The 22093-nt window shown below is 49.5% G+C and overlaps 1 protein-coding gene across 2 annotated transcripts in view; it reads left to right on the top strand.

The window, feature by feature from the left end:
* The window catches only part of PLB1 (phospholipase B1), a 149304-nt gene that overhangs the window by 81281 nt on the left and 45930 nt on the right, over window positions 1-22093 (top strand). The window contains exons 22-34 of one of the 2 annotated variants that reach the window (XM_011956290.1): window positions 1785-1836; window positions 3294-3374; window positions 5726-5791; window positions 6049-6149; window positions 9424-9505; window positions 13407-13511; window positions 13632-13727; window positions 13963-14034; window positions 15056-15094; window positions 15623-15683; window positions 16616-16674; window positions 17942-18015; window positions 21901-21944. In XM_011956290.1, the coding sequence (XP_011811680.1) occupies window positions 1785-1836; window positions 3294-3374; window positions 5726-5791; window positions 6049-6149; window positions 9424-9505; window positions 13407-13511; window positions 13632-13727; window positions 13963-14034; window positions 15056-15094; window positions 15623-15683; window positions 16616-16674; window positions 17942-18015; window positions 21901-21944 (932 nt within the window). The remainder of the gene's footprint in view (window positions 1-1784; window positions 1837-3293; window positions 3375-5725; window positions 5792-6048; window positions 6150-9423; window positions 9506-13406; window positions 13512-13631; window positions 13728-13962; window positions 14035-15055; window positions 15095-15622; window positions 15684-16615; window positions 16675-17941; window positions 18016-21900; window positions 21945-22093) is intronic. The other variant, XM_011956291.1, reaches the window with a different exon arrangement.

The raw sequence follows: 22093 nt of genomic DNA, 5'->3' as shown, positions 1-22093 counted from the left end.
ACCATTTCCAAGGTACCCTCACATTTATCGTCCCTGTAGTCTGCACAATAACCATGAGATGAACAGAGCAAAACATCTGACTCCCATGTTTTACCGATGATAAAATTGAGCTTCGGCCAGGCACAGTGACTCACACGTGTAATCCCAGCACTTTGGGAGGCCGAGGTAGGCAGATTACTTGAAGTCAGGAGTTCAAGATCAGCCTGGCCAACATAGTGAAATCCCGTCTCTACGAAAAATACAAAAATTAGCCGGGTGTGGTGGCGGGTGCCTGTAATTCCAGTTACTTGGGAGGCTGAGGCACAAGAATTGCTTGAACCTGGGAGGTGCAGGTTGCAGTGAACTGAGATCACGCCATTGCACTACAACCTGGGTGATAGCGCAAGACTCAGTCTCAAAAAAAAGAGTTTCAGAGTGGTTGAGTAATCATCCTCAAACTCTGTTCCATCAGCAGAGCAGCTGCTCTGATAACTTCAGATTTACAGATGAGGAAATCAAGGCTCAAAAAGGTTAAGTGACTTACGTGAAGTCCCCATCCAGGTAACCAAATACCTAGTGTACTTTGACACACATCAGGCCAGTAGGGCGAATAGATAAGAGGGGAAGAGGATGACCACTAATGTTTCCTGCTAACCCCTGTGCCAGGGACTTTGTCAGTGATGATGGTGGGAATGATGGCAGAAATAACTCAGTGGTTGCATACTATGTGTCAAGCACTGTCATAAGTTCTTTATATGGCACCTCATTTAATTTCCCCAACAGCTCTGTGAGGAAGGTATGTTACCATCCCCGTTTCCTAAAGGGAAAAACTGAGGGTTTGCAGGATCAAGTAGTCAGCCAAGGTCTCAGAGCTGGTCATTTGTGGAAGCAGGATTCAAACCCTGGCAGTCTGGCACCAGCAGTGGCTCCCATCTACTGCTCCCAATGACCGTCCAAGATCAGTGAGCTTGTCTCCATTTTGCGGTCTTTTTGAGCTGAGAATTAGAGTCACTTTCACACAGTTAGCAAGAGGCACCTAAGTGTCCAACCCAGGTGCATCTGACTAGACTACATCATCTTAAGGGTAGGAGGGCTTAGGCCATGGCACCTGCCAAAATGGGGGGTGCCATGACATGTGCATGATGTGAAATACTCACAGGCAAACCTTCTGTTTGCCCTGAACAAGCCTGGCTTGGAAGGAAAAGAAAAGTACATCATGCCAAATATGCCAATCAGAAAATAGTCACACTGGCCGGGCGTGGTGGCTCGTGCCTGGAATCCCAGCACTTTGGGAGGCCGAGGTGGATGGATTGTGAGGTCAGGAGTTTGGGATCAGCCTGGCCAACATGGTGAAATCCCGTCTCTACTAAAAATACAAAAATTAGCTGGGCGTGGTGACACGTGGCTGTAATCTCAGCTACTTGGGAGGCTGAATCAGGAGAATTGCTTGAACCCAGGAGGCAGAGGTTGCTGTGAGCTGAGATTGTGCCACTGCACTCCAGCCTGGGCGACAGAGCAAGACTCCATCTCAGGGGGGAAAGAAAAAGAAAAAGAAAAATAGTCACACTGAGAGTCACCCCCTCCTATGTGCAGTGCTCTGGCCTTCCCAAGCACAGTCACCACCCAACACCCCCGCAGGGAAGCATGAATGGGGAAGGAGCTTTGTGACATGGCCTTCAGTCCATTTTCCTGCAGGAGGCCCACCCTGGGCCTTCCTCCACTGTACATTTGATTGCTGTTCTCTCTGCTAAGGGCCCCTGCCAGTCCCCACTCCTCACAGCACTTCCTCTGGTATGTGTCTGCAGGGATTTACCTGTCCAGGCCAGGAGGCTGGTGGACCTGATGAAGAATGACACGGTGAGTCCCTGGGATGGGAGTAGGCAAGAGAAATCCCTGGACACAGAAAAGATCAGCTGTGGATTGAGGGGTGGTTGGGAGCCTGGCGTGGGTTTCTAGCAGACACATCTGAAGCCTAAAACGCTGCTCCTCTGGAAAGGTGATTCCTATTTGTTCAGTCAGTCGGCTGTTGAAATTAAACATCTCTTGTGAGTCAGGCATCAGGCTGGGGCTGGAGATACGCGAAAGAATACAACACAGTCCCGTCCTCAAGGAGCTTGGAAGAGGAGACCAATGTGAAGAAGCAAATTATAGAACAGTTGCCACGTGCTCCATCAAAAGGGTTGTGTATAAGACAGGGTGGGGTGCAGAAGGGACCGGCCCCTCTGCTTAGGACGGTCAGGGAAGGCTTGAGAAGGAGATTTTGGCTGTTATTCTGGGCACATGGCCTATGGGAGAGCCCTGGTCTGCAAGGAGCAGTACCAAAAAATAAAAGTAGAGGAGATGTTTGAGCCGGGTTCTGAAAGATGAATATGAGGCTCTCCCTCAAATGAAAGCTTGGCTGTCAATTCAGAGGCTGTTTCTAGGTGGGTAAAATAAAAAGGAAGATTAGGATGAGTTATGTTATATATACTTTAATGTACAACAAAGTCTATTACTGGGAGGTTTTCAGGGTATTTCTACCCTTAATGTCAAACTTTTCTGGATCTTGTTCTCACCTTCCTCCTTCCACCCTCTTTTGGAAGTGCAGATCAGAGAAGTAAAGCTATGTAGGCCTGGGGCAATATAAGAGGCTTGAAGGGCTGTGGCTGCCCTGGGGCCATAGTTTATGGAATGTGTATGGCTGCACCCTCTCCACACAGCCCTGTGACTTCACATACTTCTCCAGGTCCTCCTTGGAGAAGACAGATCCCAGAGGTGGCAAAATCTTTTCAGAGCTTGTGCTTAGAGCTGCCACCTTACTCTACCCATCCTCTCTGGCTTGACTAGTTCATAGGCAGAGCTAGTCACCAGGGTGAGTACTCCAAATTTGGAGAGCTCCCTCTTAATGAAAGGTGGTCCTTTCTCTGTTAAGGCAAAATTAGAATTCAGGATTTCTAGAAGATTCTGGAACAAACGTTCCTGTCCCATGGCCAAGACCAGCTTCCTTATCCCCTCCCCACTTCCTTGCTATGCTGGAGATGGAGGAACAGAGCTCAGAGGGCATCTGTATCCACTCCCACCAGGACACGTGGAAACTGTGAGGTGTGTGCTTTTGTGTGTGAACAGAGCCACATGGAAGTTCAGTGATTCCACCTAAAATAATGACCCATTAGCACCTATGATCTCAGGAGCCCAAAACCAAGGAACAGAAAATTTGAAAGTCCATGAGACTCTAGTGTGTGAGGACCCATCTTTTCTAGTGTCAAGCATTTTGTGTTTTCCTTGGCTTGACTCTGGGACAAGGTGCTTGATTGTGTGTTTCTTACTCATTTCAGAAGATACACTTTCAGGAAGACTGGAAGATAATAACCCTGTTTATAGGCGGCAATGACCTCTGTGATTTCTGCAGTGATCCGGTAGGTCTCCAGGCCCTTTACTCAAGACTCACCCCCAGAGAAGGATTTTCACAGCCCCGTCACTTGCTCTGCCCGGGAGCAGTACAGCTAAGTTGGGACTCAGGCTCGTGGTTTGTCTTGGATCCAGCCTGGGATGAATCCCGAGACTGAGAAGGCATTCATCTCCAGGGAGCCATTCAGCTGGACAAGCAGGATTGGTTAAAAGGTTGATCCTGATTAAGTTTCCTATCAAGGGAGCTTGATCATATCATTCTAGAAACCAAGATAACACCCATTGACTAGAAAAATCTTTCCTGTGTTCACAGAGAGTCACAGGTTAGCTCCTTTCCCCAGTCTCCAGCGGCCTTGCCGTCTCCACCTTTGTGCTGTCACTTGTATGGAAAGGTCGAGTTCCTGCAGGCATTTGGGCCAGCTTCAGAGCCATGTCGTTCTGGGCTGGTGGGAAACCCAAGATCAAGGCTGCTGCTCCATGGATGCTGCATGTCCTCCTGGAACCTGGAACCTCAGTCTCTGAGCTGATAGAAGCCTGGCAGGGCATACCCACTAGTCTCCCACCCGCGCCTGTGCCAGGAGTGTACTAGGAGCAAAGCAGTGGCGAAGGAAACACAGGCCCTGTCCTCAGGAACTTGCACTGCCAGTGGAGAGAGGCTCAGGCAATTCATCCTGCACAAGGCAGACATCAGGATGTGGTTGTAGGGTTGCACACAGAAGGGAGGCCTAAAAGCAAAGCTGGCTGGCGTGCTGGCTCACACCTGTAATCCCAGCACTTTGGGAGGCCAAGGCAGACAGATTACCTGAGGTCAGGAGTTCGAGACCAGCCTGGCCAACATGGTGAAACCCCCATCTCTACAAAAATTAGCCAGTCATGATGACGAGTGCCTGTAGTCCCAGTTACTTGGGAGGGTGAGGCAGAAGAATCGCTTGAACCCAGGTGGCAGAGGTTGCAGTGAGCTGAGATCACGCCACTGCACTCCAGCCTGGGTGACAAAGTGAGACTCCGTCTCAAAAAAAAAAAAAAAAAAGCAAAGTTGCTGTGGGACCCTGGTGTGTGGGGAAGCGGGGGTTGTTGGAGAGATTTACACAGAGCAGGAGACTTTCCAGCTGGGGCTTGAAGATGAGGAGATTTGTCAGGCAGATAGAGGACCAGCAGAGTCAGGTTTAGGAAGTAGTGGTCTTGCTGTGGCCTGTAAGCACCTACCTGGAGGGACGCCCTGGCCCCCAGGCCCCTCACAACCCACTTTCCTGGCATCAAAGTCACCAGGGGTCAGGAGTTTTCAAGCTGTGATCTGAAAGGCCCAGAGGGGAGCCTTGGGGCTGCTGGTGGCCCATGGGGAGGTGGGACCCTGGGCCCCTCCCCTGCTTACGTTAAGTGACACAGCTTTGGTATGTTCCATACATCAGGGCTTTTGTTTAGATTCCAATCAGAGAAAGAGTTTCACTGCGAGAAAGCTTTGGAACTGCAAATATCGAGATCAGGAGAAACAGTTAAAATGTGTTTAGGCTTGGTGTGGCGGGTGTTTCACAGGACCCTCTTCCCCTCTTCCCCTCTTCCCCTCTTCCCCTCTTCCCCCTTCCCCTCTTCCCCTCCCGTTATTGCTTTGATTTGTATAGGGTGTGCTCAGTAGCCCGAGACACTGAGGCTCCAAGCAAAAGCGATCAGGCCATAGGACAGAGGCTGCTCAGGTTGCAGGAGATCTTAGAGGTCCTCTGCTCTGACATCCCCGTGTTAGAGGGGCCCAGAGATGTGATGCTCCGGCTCTACAGCTAGTGGATATGGAGTAGGTCCAGAGCTCCACGCAAACAAACAAACAAAACAAAACAAAAAGAAAAACGGTATTTCCCTGAGGGCCACAGCCGTGGCAAACCTGCGGATCATGGGGCTGGTGTCGAGGCTGGGGCCCCAAAGACAAACACTGCATTTCAGTATTGCCCGCTGTGACTGAATACAGAAAGAAGGGGACTCTGGCCAGGTGCAGTGGCTCACACCTGTAATCGCAGCACTTTGGGAGACCGAGATGGATGGATCATTTGAGCCCAGGACCAACGTGGGCAACATGGTGAAACCCCATCTCTACCAAAAAAAAAAAAAAAATTAGCCAAGTGTGGTGTCATGTATCCATGGCCCCAGATACTTGGGAGGCTGAGGTGGGAGGATTGCTTGAGCCCAGGAAGTGAAGGTTGCAGTGAGCTGTGATCATGCCACTGCACTCCAGCCCAGAAGGCAGAGTGAGACCATGTCTCAAAAAAAGAAAAAAAAAAAAAAAAGAAGAAGGACCCAAGAGAGAAAGTAGCCGGTTCTGTAGAGAGATTTGGTGACAAATGGTGTTCAAGGGGCACTTCTCTTCCTGCAGGTCCGCTATTCTCCCCAGAACTTCTCAGACAACATTGGGAAGGCCCTGGACATCCTCCACGCCGAGGTATGGAGGCTAGGCCGTGAGACCCAGCCTAGAGGAAGCTCTGGCATCCTGCTGAGACCGCCCGGCAGGTCACCTTTGTTGTGGATCCCAGCCCAGATGCGTAGATGGGGAGCAGGGACGGTTGGAGGAAGTGGATGGGGACAGACGGAAGTCCCTAGACCTGAAACTTCAGCAGGAAGATCAGGTCCCAAACCCAGATGAGAGCCTGGAGCTGCCCAGCCTCATCCTCTTGGTGACTGATTTTTGCCTTTTCTCAGGTTCCTCGGGCATTTGTGAACCTGGTGACGGTGCTTGAGATCGTCAACCTGAGAGAGCTGTACCAGGAGAAAAAAGTCTACTGCCCAAGGATGATCCTCAGGTCAGACAGACACTTCTCCCCAATTCTGCTAAGAATCCTCACTGCTAAGGGCAGTGGCACCCTTAGCAAATTCCTTAGAAAACCCAAGGGCCAAAGTGTGAAAGGGCTGTGACCACTCCGTCTTCTAACCTGGAAAGGCCTAAGGGGAGGATATCCCAGGATTTTTCCACCCTGCTATAGGCCTCAGCCCACCTCAGGGTGTGCATGGAGAACTACCCTCGCACCCCACCTCTGTTGCCATGGCAGCCACAAGGCACCCTCCAGGCCTCCAGAGGGAAGAGTAAACGCTAGGAATGGAGTCAAGCTGTGTGGGCGAGGCCCGGGGACTGCCCAGGCCACTGCTGGGACCTGCTTCCAAGTGTGTCCAGAGCTGACCTGTCCCCTCCTAGAGGCCCATCTCTAGGACAGGGGTGCCTCTGGTTGGTATGGGTGTTCCACGTAAAGCATTCACAGATACAGGGCCACTGTCACTAGCCAGAGAAGGAGGTCAAACCAGAAACAGCAGGGTCCAGAGGATACAGTCCTCCCCAGAGAGTAGAAAGCACTGGTCCTGAGAAGTTGCCTGAGAGGACGTCTTCACCCCTCAGCCTCCAGAGCCAGACACAGCTGGCTTCCCCATCTAATACAGGCTGAGCATCCCTCATCCGAAAATCTGAAATCTGAAATGCTCCAACATCCAAAACTTTTTTTTTTTTTTTGAAACAAGGTCTCACTCTGTCACCCAGGCTGGAGTACAGTGGTGCGATCTCAGCCCACTGCAGCCTCCACCTCCCAGGTTCAAGCAATTCTCCCACCACAGCCTCCTGAGTATCTGGGATTACAGGCACACAGCCACGCCCAGCTAATTTTTGTATTTTTAGTAGAGACGGGGTTTTACCATGTTGGCCAAGCTGGTCCCGAACTCCTGATCTCAGGTGATCCACCCTCCTCGGCCTCCCAGAGTGCTGGGATGACAGGCGTGAGCCACTGCGCCCAACCCAAAATCCAAAACTTTTAAAATGCTAACATGACACCACAAGGGGAAAATTCCACACCTGACCTCATGTGACAGGCTGTAGTCAAAACACAGGTGCACAGCACGCAGTTTACTCAGCAGCCCCGAAAAGCCCCCTTCAGCTGTGATGCACTATCTTTTCTGGGCATGCCCAGATCCTGTGGCTCAAGCGTGCCCACAAAGGGTAGCAAAATGGCACATGTGCAGGCCGGATACTCCAACAACAGGTTTCCCACGAGGGCTCATGTGGGGCTAAGACCTGCGTGCATTGCTCACCTAGTTTTTGCTCATTCTCTGTGTTGTAAAGATGTGGCTGAAAACGATAGCCATAGGGTAATGCAAATATTCCAAAACCCCCCCAAAAAAAAAAAAAATCTGAAATGCTTCTGGCTTAAAGCATTTCAGATAAGGGAGACCCAGTCTGTATCACACATCTCCAGGACAGTCTGGAATAAGACGTTTCTCTAAGTGAAGCATGAATGTTTCCCACAGCCTTCCTTCCTGCAAGTTCTCCTCTCAACTGTTAGCTGAGGTCACTGAGGCTGTGCTCCCCTACCCTGCCCCCCCAGCTCTGTTACTCGGTACAGGTCCCCATCCCAGCCCTGAGCACATCACATGGTAATTCTTCATGTGCCTCTCTCCCCCACAGCCTGTGAACTCAGTCTGAGTCACTGCTAGCACAGTGCAGGGGCTCAGCTGCTGTTTGCTGAATGACAGAATAATTCGCATGGGCCAGACTTGCTCTTGGAAGTTAAGGGGTACCTTTCCTGCTCCTCTGCAGATCCACGCCATGCCTCACCTGGGGGACCCAAACTGCACAGGTCCCCTGGAGAAGGCCTCGCAGTGCTGTGAGCAGAGACAGGATGGCTGCTGGGTGACACGTGCCTATGAACACAGCTGGTGTCAGGCATGCTATTTCCAACTGCTGACTCATCCCCTGGCTCCCACTTTCTCCAGTCACTGGGCCACACAGGGGATCAGTGTCTTCACTCCATTTCAGAGCAGCTTACCAGAAAGCCTCTTGCTACCCATCCCGGCAGGGTTTTTTAGACCTTTCAAACTAAAGGTTCAGAATAGACATTTGCCAGGCCCATTCACAGGTGTGAGATGGCCAAGTCACTGAAGGTCAAGGTTGGATAGACTCAGGTCACCTTCTCCTGCCGCCTCTGCAGTGCCCTGCACTCCCCACCTCTCCACTGCTTCATCGGGTGGTTGTGCTTTCCTCTGCAGTGCTGAGTCTACACGGAGCCATCCCTGCTGTTATCACCTCATCCCCCTGGACCAAAAGCCCAGATGTGCCAGATAGCTGGCCAGGTCAGAGATGCAGACTGGATGGAAGCAGTTTAATATAGAGATTTAATATAGAGATTAAGAGCTCAGGTTCAGAGCCAGGCAGACTTGAGTTCAAGTCCTAGCTCCCACACTCAGCACCCATGCAACCTTGAGGAAGTTACTCAACCACTCTGAGCCTCAGTTTCCTCATCTCTAAAACAGGGATAATGAGAATACCACTTCTAGAATGGCTGGGAGGACTAAACAGGTTAATACCCGTAAAGTTCTTATTGCAGTGCTTGGTATACCTTTCAATGTTAATTATTCAATAATAATTACTAAAATACATTCAAATCAGTGTATCTCAGCAATTATTATTGTTGTCACTGCAGTATGCCTCATCCGCACAGCACTTTCCTCAGACAGCCCCAAGATGAGTCGGCTCCATAAAAGTCACTCCTACAGATGGCAGAAGAAGCCTATTTCATTTTCAAGAGCAAATCCAGGTCTAGGAATTTTTCTTTTTTCTTTTTTTTTTTTCTTTCAGGAGAGAGTCTTACTCTGTCGCCCAGGCTGGAGTGCAGTGGCGCAATCTCAGCTCACTGCAACCTCCGCCTCCCAGGTTCAAGCAATTCTCATGCCTCAGCCTCCTGAGTAGCTGGGACCACAGGCATGCAGCACCATGCCCAGCTAATATTTTATATTTTTAGTAGAGACGGGGTTTTGCCATGTCAGCCAGCCTGGTCTCGAACTCCTGATCTCAAGGGATCTGCCCACCTCTTCCACCAAAGTGCTGGGATTACAGGCGTGAGCCACCGCGCCTGGCCTGGAAATTTTCTTTAACTTCATTTGGTGTGGTCAGCAGGTCAGCCAGCCAGGCTCCTCATTAGCACGGATTTCTGAACTCCAAGTTAAAAGAAATATATTGAGTCTCAAGCCAATGTTTCTGCATCCCTTATTCAGGATGGTGATCTTGTTGCAGTGAGGGTTTCTCTCTTTGGTCTGCAGGTCTCTGTGTCCCTGTGTCCTGAAGTTTGATGATAACTCAACAGAACTTGCCACCCTCATCGAATTCAACAAGAAGTTTCAGGTAAGCTGGGAAGGTTCTGAGACTTCCCAGAACTGCTGTGTGATTTGATTCCTCTGTCTAGAGAACAAGTCAGTGCTTCAGTAATTTTGACCCTGTGTGGGCGATGACCACTGACTAGTTTGCTGATTTTAAAACACCCTGAGACGCAGCGGGGGCTGCTATTTGGTTTGTTTGAATCACACCACAGAACCAAGTCCCTGAACACGAGCCACTGAATCTCAGTTCCTGGTCGTTACATGAAATGAACGTTTCCACTTGTCCATGGCAAACATGGATCGTGGAAAGAAGTTTCAGAGCGGATCTATCCAGATCCGAACCTCGACTCTGCTCACTGGTTGTGGAACATTAGACACGTGGGCGATGAAACTTCTCTGAACTTCCAGCTCCTGGGTGGGAAACAGAGGCTGAAAGGACCTCCCTCCCTCGAGGGTCTCCAGGGTTCAGTGAGATAAGGTGCATTCCCTCTGCCCTCCGCTCCGATAGAATGGGTGTTCTTGGGGAGCACAGGGAGAAAGAAAGTCAGGAGATCATCTCCATCTTGTGAGTTGTTCGTTTTAGTCCTTTCTCTAGCATATCTTTGACCAGAACAGCTGACTCCCTTACAGATCGAGTTTCTCCCCAACAAAAAATTTGTCCAGTCACTCAAAGAGGACAATGGTAGGCCTTTCTTCTAGACTAGGCTGCAAACAGCTGCCAGAGTGGATCCATCCTTCCAGGAGTCCATGGACTCCTTGGGGACGGCACCATTTCCCTGCAGACCATTTTGGGGGCAGCTATACCTGCCAGGTGTATCAGGGCTCAGGGAAATGAACCTGTATTTATTATCCTTTGTGTCTACTACCTAGCACTCGGGATGACTCCCCAGCTGGACTTCCTTTATTTTATTTTATTTTATTTATTATTTATTTATTTATTTATAATGAGACAGGGTCTCACTTTGTTACCCAGCCTGGAGTGCAGTGGCACAATCTCGGCTCACAGCAGCCTTGACCTCCAAGCCTCAAGTGATTCTCCTGCCTCAGTCCTCCAAGTAGCTGGAACTACAGGTGTGTGCCACCACACCTGGCTACTTTTTACATTTTTAGTAGAGATTGGGTTTCACTATGTTGCCCAGGCTGGTCTTGGACTCCTGCACACAAGCAATCCACCTGCCTCAGCCTCCCAAAGTGCTGGGATTGCAGGCGTGAGCCACCGCGCCAAGCCATACTTCCTTCTGCTGTGAGCAGGCACCTGGGACTCTGGAGGAGGAATTCCCTGGCCCACATCAGAAGAGGGAAAACAGCTGAGGTTATGGCCATGAGAGCAACCCTGTTTCAATTGGGGTTATTGGATGCACGCAACTAAAGTTCATGCAGTTTCTGGCTAATTTAAACAGACTTAATATTTACACAGAATCTCAGACAGAGCTAGAGAGCTAGGGTCAGGAGCTAAGCCATGAGGAATCATGGAATCCTGGAATTCTAGGGGCCAAGCCATAAGAATCAAAATCAGGGCTGGGTGATTCATGCCTATAATCCCAGCACTTTGGGAGACGGAGGCGGGTGGATCACTTGAGGTTAGGAGTTCAACCTGGCCAACATAGTGAAACCCTGCAAAAAACACCAAAATTAGCTGGACGTGGTGGCACATGCCTGTAGTCTCGGCTACTCAGGAGGCTGAGGTGGGAGGATCACTTGAGCCCAGGAGGCGGAGGTTACAGTGAGCCGAGATTGCACCATTGCACTCCAACCTGGGTGACACAGTGAGACTGTCTCAAAATAAAAAAATAAAAAATAAAAAGAATCAAAATCAGGGCCGGGCGCGGTGGCTCATGCCTGTAATCCCAGCACTTTGGGAGGCCGAGGCGGGCAGATCACAAGGTCAGGAGATAGAGACCATCCTGGCTAACACAGTGAAACCCTATCTCTACTAAAATTGCAAAAAATTAGCCAGGCGTGGTGGCGGGCGCCTGTAGTCCCAGCTACTCGGGAGGCTGAAGCAGGAGAATGGCGTGAACCCGGACAGAGCAAGACTCCATCTCAAAAAAAAAAAAAAAAAAAAAGAATCAGGCCACAGACCTGGTCCAGGGAAGACATCACAGACTCCACTGTCACTGCTGCTTCTAGGAACTGGATGCAGCTGCCACCTTCAGCAGAATGGATGTTTTGCCATCCCTGACACAGGCAATGATTGGTGAAGCCTCAGTCATGTACCCACGCCCTGGCTGCAAGAGGGGTTGGGAAAGCGGGCATTGTCGTCTTTTTTAGCCTCCACAGTGGGAGACAGGCTGCCCTCTATGTAGTGGGGTCTTCAAACTTGGAAGTGGGTTCAGATGCTGAGCAGCCGAAAAGCAGGAGAAAGATTCACCAACATCGCCCTGCCGGCCTCTGCAGACAGGCCAGCTGTTCCCAGGCTGATCCTGGTCGCCACTGAGGCCCTGGTCTAGTGTTTTGGAGATGCCCACGTGTCAGCCGTGTGTGGCCATCACGCCCTCTCTCAGAATCATCTCACACCCTACTTCCCACAATAGCTGCGGCTCTCATCACTCTCCCTGGAGATGATCATTCCTATTAATAACCACAGTCACTCACTTGCCACTTGCCATGTGCCAGAGACGCTACACACTATTTCTTTCCACTGCCAAAAGGCGTGTGGTTCCACCGTGAGCCCATCTGGCTATCCCCAGAGTAACCAGTAGCATCGGAAAGGACTTAAGAGATGGCCCAGGACTCAGCCAACATCCTCCATTTACAAGGGGAAACAGAGAAAAGGGAAGCAGCATGCTGGAAGTCACCCTGCTAGTTCGCAGCACCTCACTTCCTTCCCGTCTTCTGAGAGATGACCTTCTCTCCTTCCCTCATGCCTTACTCAAGGCAGACACTGGCTTGGGAGGTCAGACATGAGACATTCCTGGCCTAGGAATTGACCCTGGGAAAAGACAGTGTGTGGTATCTTCTGAAGTGACACCATTCACATTCCCAGGTATGTAACCCTGACTTCCCTCTCCAGCCAGAGTAATCCCGAGGTGGTAGAAACCCGGGTTAGCAGTGGAATGGCTGAGTCAGGCTAGAGTGGAAGCCGGAACTGGGGTAACAGGTTTTCCTAGAAGTGACCCCAAGCAGAAGCTGTGAGGGTTACACAGATCTGAGAGCCTCAAAGAAGCACACACACACCATGCACAGGCAATATACATATACATTAAATTTTGATTCGCCTTTGATTTTTCTGAACAAATGTAGGACAGAAATAAATTCTTAGGATTATTCAGAATGTCATTTAACCAAAGACCACCCCTCAAGTCCTTAATCAGAATAGCTTTAAAAGGAGTCAAGCTGGCCAGGCACGGTGGCTCACACCTGTAATCCCAGCACTTTGGGAGGCCTAGGCGGGTGGATCACGAGGTCAGGAGTTTGAGACCAGCCTGATCAACATGGTGAAACCCCGTCTCTATTAAAAATACAAAAAGTTAGTCGGGTATGGTGGTGGGCACTGTAATCCCAGCTACTCCAGAGGCTGAGGGGAATCACTTGAAGTCGGGAGGTGGAGGTTGCAGTGAGCCGAGATCGCACCATTTCACTCCAGCCTGGGCAACAGAATGAAATAAATAAATAAAAAATATAAATAAATAATTTTTTTAATTAAAAAAATAAAGTCAAGCTGATAGACTTTTCTTACCTTTCCCTTTTCACAGACTAGCTCAAATATATGCAATCGCAGCAGAGTTTGGGGCCAGGGGCTGAGATAAAGGCTGATCTAAAATGTAAATGATCTAAAATGTAAAATCTCAGTTGAGATTTTGCGCCGGGTTGATTTCACTCAACAGTCAGATTCTGTTTAGTTCTGTGTTGGAGAAAGAGATCGATCAAGGACCGAGCAGATGCAGAGAGGACCGCCTGACCTCTGTCCCCTTTTCCTCCTGCAGGAGAAGACCCACCAACTGATTGAGAGTGGGCGATATGACACAAGGGAAGATTTTACAGTGGTCGTGCAGCCATTCTTTGAAAACGTGGACATGCCAAAGACCTCGGTAAAGAAAGCAAGCATCGTGGATAAAGAGAATCCACAGATAGTGTGTGGCTGTTTCTGAGTGTCATTTACATGATCCAGCGTGTCTATAACTGCCTCTCTTTTTCTGCCCGGTGACCAGGAAGGATTGCCTGACAACTCTTTCTTTGCGCCTGACTGTTTCCACTTCAGCAGCAAGTCTCACTCCCGTGCAGCTAGTGCCCTCTGGAACAATATGGTAAGGTGGCTGCAGTAGGAAAATGCATCCTCCCTGTGGTAAGAAAAAGACTCCACAAAGCCTTTGGAGGACCTTGCAGGCCCATCGTGCAGGCCGTGTGATTCTGTGCACAGCGATGATAAACAAACCCCATCTCCTTCGTCCCTCCCTGCCTCCCGCACCCCTGACCTGCGTCCTGAGCTTTCCATTCTGACCGCCTCTTCCGCACTCCCCATCTCCCTGCTTCTTTGTTTAGCTGGAGCCTGTTGGCCAGAAGACGACACATCATAAGTTTGAAAACGAGATCAATATCACATGTCCGAACCAGGTAGAGTGGAAAGCACGTCCTTCCAGGCTCCGGCTCCATTGGGCTTCTTGGTTCATTTCATCCTAGGCCCTCACCCTCACCCCAACTCTGCCTGCCCACCCACCCCAAATGCCCCATCTGGTTGTGCTGAGAGCGATGACCACCCCCAGTGACCCAGAGGCCTGGGAGCACTTGGTCTCTGCATGGCTGGGAGCCCTCACACATGTCTGGGCTGGAGACAACTCTTTGAGGCAGGCAAGATGAGCATGGCAGCCACATCTACCTGTCATTCTGAAAGCTGAGGGCAGCAGAGAACTTCAAGGGCAGATGGGGTGGAAGGATCTCTTGTTTTCATATAGCCCCTGCCTCCATGACAATATGGGCAGAGTGAGGAACTAAGATCTAGATCTCTAGTTGGGTGGGGGCAGGGGAGTAAATTGGAAGCTGGAGCTAGGGAAGGAAAAGCAGGACAATTTTTACTCACAAGTTCTCAGAAAGATTCTTGGAGCTCTGCAGCAGCTGCCCTCACCCCCAAGAATCCCTCTGTATATCCAGAGGGCTCCTAGGCTGACACTGGGAACCAGTGCACAGGGCTTATGTGAGGCAGGACCAAAATCATCTGACTTTTCTTGCCTGGGCAGGAAGGGGCCGTAGTCACTGCAGGGTGGGATAGGCGTGGAGTGGCAAGGGAGCCTGGGGAGTGGAGACAAGGGCTTTTTCCAGCAGAAAGAGGTGCATGGTTGCAAGAGGGGAGGGTGGAGAAAGGGAGGCAGCACAGCTATCCTCACCCAGCCGCGCGGGAGGTGGAAGGAAGACAGGCGTGTTCCCGTGAAGCATGAATTGATGCTCATTCTTCGTGCTGGGTTCAGGTTGCAGAGATGGCCCCCTGCATCTTGGGAGGGAGTCAGCCTGGTAGAGGCCGGGCTTGGGACACAGGGCAGGGAGGCTGCAGCTGTTTGTGCCAGGCCGACACTTATTGAGTGCTGGCAAGCAGAGAAGCGAGCAGAATTTGCTGCCATTGCTCATCCCCATCTCCTCACAGGTCCAGCCGTTTCTGAGGACTTACAAGAACAGCGTGCAGGTACCTGCCTCTTGCCTCCCCTTAACTCACCAGGCAATGCAATGGGCAACCCTTGGGCTGGGTCAGGCCCAACAGGACAGGGTGGGAAAGTGGGCAAGAATTCTAGGTGGGCATAAAGGCCACACACCTGACCTTCAGATGGAGTAGTGGGCAGCATAAATGCTGTGGATAACAGCTGCAAGGCATCCAGCCAACCCAATCCCAGCTTCATTGAGACATAAGTGAAGAGAAATCCCCTTCCTTGTAGAGCTGGTGCAGAAGCAGTGGCTGCTGTGGGGTGGGGTCATTTGTTGCTGCCTTGATTCTTGCATTGGACGGTGGAGGGGTCTGAACTAGATGAGTGGACCTCGACCTGTGGCCGATACTCAAGATCACCTAGGGTGCCTTCTTCAAAAGCCCTTTTGAGGCCCCTCCCCAGGAGTAGGACCCAGGAATCTATATTTTTCAAAGCTCTTGAGATACATCTGATAGCCAGTTTTTCTGGTCCCTTTCAACCCTGAGATTCTGGGATTTGTTCTGTGCCCTTAGGGTCATGGGACCTGGCTGCCATGCAGGGACAGAGCCCCTTCTGCCTCGCCCCCTACCTCAGGTAAGCCCCCTATGGCACAGCAGGACCCAGGGCCCCTCCACAGGGGCTTCTATGCCAGTGAGTCTTCTGAACTGACTTTCACCCTCACTAAATGGCAGAGTGATGGCCAGTGCTTGCTGCCTGCCTGGGTGGTCACCTGGGACGAGTCCCTGTTTTGCACTACTCTGGCGGGTGGTGACACCATGCCCAGCAGGCACCAAGGCACCTAGGACCAGGAGCTGTCTCCTGCCCACCTGCACCTCTTAGAGGGAGCACAGGCGGAGGAGCCCTGTGGGCACACCCTTGGTGCCTCAGCACAGAGGTGGGCCCGAGTCCCAGGAGGAAGGTGGCTCTGTGGCCCCAGGCTCTGCAATCACTGCTGCCTACAGTAGGGCCTGGAAGATTCCCTGGGCTCTTCAGAAGAGATGTGGGGGCAGAGAAAGGCCCAACATGACTATTCTCAGACTCTCGGTGGAAATTCAGAACCCACCTCTAAACGGGCTGCACGTCAGGTCCTACACCTCGTCTTGTGTGGTTTGATGCCCGTCTAGTTGTGCACTCAGGCCATGGCTGGCATCTCCCATGACCACTGGCACTAAAATGGGCTCCTACTCTGCCCTGCCCTCCCTCCCACCTTTCTCTTCTTTCTTCCCTCCTTTCTTTTCCCTTTGTCTCTCCTCCCTTTCCCCACTTTTCTTCTTCTCCCTCCTTCTCCCTCCTTCTCCCTCCTTCTCCCTCTCTGCACCTCTCTTTCCCTGTAGGTCCAGGATCAGTTGTGTCTTATGGGAAAACTGTCCTCACGTAACTTTGCCTCCATGGCACTCTGCACGCCCAGCCCTGCACGGCCCTGTGCTCATGCAGATTGTGTTTCGGATCTTGCTTGAAGCCAGAGGCACTAGAGTCTGACTCAGCTTCCCTCCTACAGCCCTAAGTGTGTCTGCTTGTCTTTCCAGTGCATGCTCTGAGACCTGCAGACATCCAAGTTGTGGCTGCTCTGGGGGATTCTCTGACCGTAAGGACTCTTGGGCCCTGGGTGGTTTGGGAATAACTAGGTCAGCTCCAGATCCCAGTCCCCTTAACTTAAGGGCCTGCATGCCTGTCCTCTGCCTTGTCTTACCCCTCTACCTGGCTCTGTCAATCCAAGAGCGTGCCAATGATTCGATTTGCGGCCACTTTCTCAAACATATGCAAAGGACATCTTTTTTGGGAGTGAACTGAATCGTCTCAGAGGGCAGAGATTTTGAACACCCAATAACACTTTTTTTAATGTATGTAAAAATATGTCATTTTGACTCAAAATTCTCCTAAACCTCCCTGTGCGGGTGCTCTTTTTCCTTTGGATTACGCTTTATAATCAGCTGAGACCCTCACATCTGTTTCTTCTTTGCATCTGCCCGGAAAGCAGCAATGGCTCCTTAGTTGTGGATAAAGCTCTGCTCCTAACTTCCAAGAAATGGGGCTATTTTACTATCCCAGATCATCACTTTCCAGCAGCATGTCCAAAGCCTTGAGGGTACCTTACAGAATGCCCCAGAGGGAAAGAGGAGAAACGTGAGACTTAAGAGAAATCTGTCCACTGCAGTCGCTTAAGCCAACGAGCTCTCTCTTCATGCTCATAAAGAACTTAGGGGCAGCCGGGCGCAGTGGCTCACGCCTGTAATCCCAGCACTTTGGGAGGCCGAGGCGAGTGGATCAGGAGGTCAGGAGATCGAGACCATCCTGGCTAACACAATGAAACCCCCGTCTCTACTAAAAATACAAAAAATTAGCCGGGCATGGTGATGGGCGCCTGTAGTCCCAGCTACTCAGGAGGCTGAGGCAGGAGAATGGCGTGAGCCCGGGAAGCAGAGCTTGCAGTGAGCCAAGGTCGTGCCACTACATTCCAGCCTGGGTGACAGAGCGAGACTCCGTCTCCAAAAAAAAAAAAAAAAAATATGGGCATAACACTGGGAATGATATTATTAACACTCTCACGTTTGTAAAGCACTTGAGAGTTTTCAAAGCAGTTTTTACAACTGTAATCCAATTTGATCCCCAAAACACTCCCTGTGAAATGAGCAGGGTATGTCCTCAGCTCAGCAAGGAGGCAGCTGAGAGTTGGAGAAGGCACACAGCTGGAGAGGAGGATGGCAGACTTAGAGCCGGGGGCTCCTGGTCCCGGGTCTGCTCCTGCCACCACGAGTGCATTGGGAACCCTCTCTTTGGAAGCCCTGCACATTCATGGCCTCCCTGTTCTCTGACCTGCTAATTTTCCTGTGGACTCTGGTATATTTTCAAAGGCTGGCAATGGAATTGGCTCCAAACCAGACGACCTCCCCGATGTCACCACACAGTATCGGGGACTGTCATACAGGTAATGTTAACCTTTGGCCTCTCCTGGGGCTCCCCCCACAGCAGAGATTGGGTGTGGCTTTGTCTTCTGTAAATATGTAAATCTCAGAGGTCGAAGACTTGGTCTGGAAGGGGCTTTCAGAAAGAAAAAGCTATGTATTTCTGTAAAATGTGAACATTTGGTGAGTGGAGAGGATATTTTACTGTTGATAATCTTTTTTTTTTTTTTTTTTGATTGTGCAGAGAAAGTAAACCAGGGTTCTTATCAGACTCCTGGGTCAGCAAATCCAACAGGAAATGCACCAGAAAAGCACCAAATCCCTGAATCTTCACCTCCCTGCTTGCATGTATACGTGTACACGTGGTGTTCCTGCGTCTCTGTTTACTGTCTTTGTGTTTATTCATGTTGTCTTGTAGTCACACGACTGCTTTTACATATATGTACACATCTGCACAGAAAACCTCTGGAACCCACTGCGCACTTCGAGAGGGCATAAGCAAGACACGATCACTATCAGCCATGTCTTGAAAGATTAGCAATTCAACAAGAGGAAAGGGTGAGAAAGGGCATCCCGAACACAGAAGTGGAGAAGCTCAGGATGTGTCAGGCAAGCGGTTGCGTGTAGATATTCTCAAGTTTCTTTCTTTCCTAATAAAGTTCTCATTCTTGTAGGCTTCAAAGTAAGTGGCGAGTAGCTCAGAATTTACTTGGGAAAACAACTAGAACTTAGCTGGCCACAAGGGGGCAGCGTGCTCTTGAGCGGCGGAGCCAGGAGAACACCTTTGCTGCCGCCTCCCTTTTCTTCTGAGTCAATTTGCTTCCTGGGGAAGTGACAGGGAGCAGGGAGGAGGTGATCAGGACTATGACGGTTCTCTGCCCAGACCTGACCAGAGTCCCAGAGAGGATGGGTTTCCAGGGCGGGAGGGAGGCGCCATCACTCAGCCTGTACCACCCACAACGAGGACCTAGGGTGTCCTTAGCTTGAGAATATCAACCCCTCAAGAACAGAGGTCATTGCCTCCTGCGCCAAGGTCCCTCTGTTTCTACAAGTCCTTGGTCAGGTACCTGGTCCTAACAGGCTGCCACGGAACAAATCAGAGCCTCACTGACTCACCACTCTGCTCCTAATGAGGCTACAAGAAAAAAAAACAGACGAGAGAAAGCAGAGCTTATTACAGTCAAGAAAGAGCATGAGGTTGTGGCAGGCTGCCCTTGGTCTCAGCTAAAGAAGGCAATGACCTCACACGATAGCATGGGAAAAAAGAAAAATCAAGTAGACAAACCACATTGCAGGTGATAGATACACGACATGCACCTGGTAGGGCAACCTGGGTAAGTGAGGTGATGTGCCCAACTTTACAAACAGATCGACCAGTCAGGCTCGTGGGATTCAGATATGAACCAGCAATCCTCTACTAAAAGTTTCTCTCTGCAGCAATGGGAAAATTCAGCCATTGCTCTGTTTCTTCCTGCAAGTGAAGTCCATTACAGCCTAATGTCTCAGTCTTCTAGTTCTAGCTCTAGCTCTAAGGTCTCAGGTTCAATGGCTGCTGTCCCTTTAAACCTTCATTTGTCCTAAATGTTTCAAATAGCTTCCCCCAAATGCACGTGTGTTAAAGATAGAAGCTCCAGGTCAGGGTCAGAGAGACAGCTTGACACTTGATAGAATACATAGACTACTGTGTCTCAAAGTGTCTTCCATGGGACATTAATTCCAGACCTATTCCTGGAGAAGAGAAAATCCTTTGTATTTGAGGGGGAAACATTACTGTAGCCTTCCTCTGAGGAATTCATGTGCGTATTAGCATATTAAAGGCTCTGATAAGGCCTGCAATGCAGAAATCTATTTAAGTTTTATCTGTTTAACCCAATGTTTCCCTTAATTCTACATCTCCTGAAAGTGTTCATGTAGTAGACTCATCTGAGAAAAGCAATTTTTGAGCCATTAAAGCTTCTAGATTGGAAAAACTAGACAATTATTGATACTAGATCAATTAAGAATGCAATTTGAGCCTCTTCCCCCTAGGAAACAAAGTGAAAAGAGTGGATCTCATGGAGTTAGGGGAGAAGTAGACCCGGAATTCATGGGGGGTGGGTGGCTGTGAACAGGACCTGCAGAAGAGGCTTGGCTATGAATATTTCCAAGGCCCCTTGACCTGTGAGATTCTATAGTGAACGGTTCCAGCTTTGGCCAGTTTAACAATGTGGCGGGCCCAGAGGTCTTGAGAACATTGCCTTTTCTTCCACTGAAATAAGTTTGCTTGTTTGGGATCATTCAAAGGACCAGAATAAAATTTACCAAAAACAATGCCTTTGTTTTATTAACTAGGGGTTCAATCTCACATGACTGAAACTCCTTCAACAAATGTTACTGGGCATCTACTCTTATTTTTCTGTACACGTTAGGTGACAACAGATGACCAGAGCCCAGCCATTGAGCTCATAGTGTAACATAAATGATATGCATCTGAAGGGTCTAAGGTGGACTAGCTGTTTGATATGGGTCTATTTCCTTTCACGTTTCACACAGTTCTGATCAAAATGAGAGTTTGACCGTTTTTGCGCTTTTGTGTTTATTTGTCATAATCCTTTTCTTCTCCTGGAAGTTTTCACTTTAAAATGAAGTCAGGGAGAGATGTTCATAGACTGTTAGTCTTGATCAGCCACCATACTTGTTTTAAAACGAGGATACCTTTAAACAAGAAATTACAGTAGGAAGTACTTGATACGTTTGTGTTTGCATGTCTATGTTTATATCTTTATTGGAGGAGAAAAGGAGGCAGAATTAGAACAGAGTGATTGGCGGAGGTATATAGACTTATAATTTCTTTTCAAATGTAAAATATTCTGATTGGGTGTCTTTAGTCCAGAGAAAGAAGGATCAGAAAGCAACAGCTTCATGCAGAGCTGGAAAAGAATCAGATGCTCAAACAAATGCCCATCCACTGAGCAAGTTAGGCTCAGACATCTAATGGAAAGGTGGGGAGCAAGAACTGAGTGAAGGAGAAGGGCAAGATTTACGGCATCTGCTTTCTCTCTACCATCTGAATTGCTTGCAGAGCCTCTGACTTAAGTCCTTGACTACTCTGGCATGCAACAGTCCACTTCATTCCAAGCATTCCATGAATGAAGAACAACTATGACTCATGGCCTGTCCCTTAGAAGTCTCTGCTGGTAGGCTGGAAGCTAAGGCCATGTTCTTAAAATCCATTGGCCTGGAATAACATGCTGGGATTTGAAAAAGAGACAAGAAAAAGAACAGTAAATACCACATATATGAACATCAGATTTTGTTAAAATAGAAATACTACTTCTGTGTGTCATACTCAATTTATTAATAAATGCATAAAAGGAAACATGGTGTACCTTGAAGTTAGATTAAGTGAAAATTAGATGGGGCATTGAAAGGTAGTGAGCGGCCACTCTTCTGAACCTTCCATTGGAATTTACCTGACTACTGAGCAGAGAAGAGCTTTATTTTGCAAAGGCTTCCAGCTCAAGTTGGGTTTCAGTGACCTTTAGCAAGTTAGCCCGTGTGCACCTTATTCTCTTACTCTGTAAAATGGACATAGTCACATCTACATCATTGGCTTGTTGGGAGATGTGAAATAACGGAATCTAGTGCATGTCTGGGCATGTAGTATATACTCAGCTAAGCATTCTCCCCCTGGATTTGGTAAGGAAACAGCTCTCTCATCTTCAAATCCTGAGTTCGGTAGGGAACCAATATATTAGGGAATTCAAAATTTTCTTAGAATTCCTCAAACACAAAGAGATGGGTCTGGCCTGTCTCAGAGGTGCCGATGGGCACTAAGAAGGGTGGGGGCTGCTCGTTGGTCAAGTTTCTAGATTGATTCAACCAATCTGTCTCTCCCTCTCTTTCACTGGCTTGCTCACGCCCTGCAGTTCGGGAGGGGACGGCTTCCTGGAGAATGTGACCACCTTACCTAGTAAGTAGCCATTAGGGGCTTGAATCTGTCTACTGTTCATCTATCTGGCCCCTTGGTTTCCCGAGAGTGCCTCCCAGCTAAGGAAAAAATGACATCTGCCTCATGGCCCACTATTTAAGTAGGAGACAGGAGGCTATGAAAAAGCAGCC

The sequence above is a fragment of the Colobus angolensis genome, unplaced genomic scaffold (genome assembly GCF_000951035.1).
Source record: "Colobus angolensis palliatus isolate OR3802 unplaced genomic scaffold, Cang.pa_1.0 Scaffold413, whole genome shotgun sequence".
In the NCBI taxonomy this organism is placed as follows: Eukaryota; Metazoa; Chordata; class Mammalia; order Primates; family Cercopithecidae; genus Colobus; species Colobus angolensis.
This window is presented reverse-complemented; position numbering and strand designations above follow the sequence as displayed.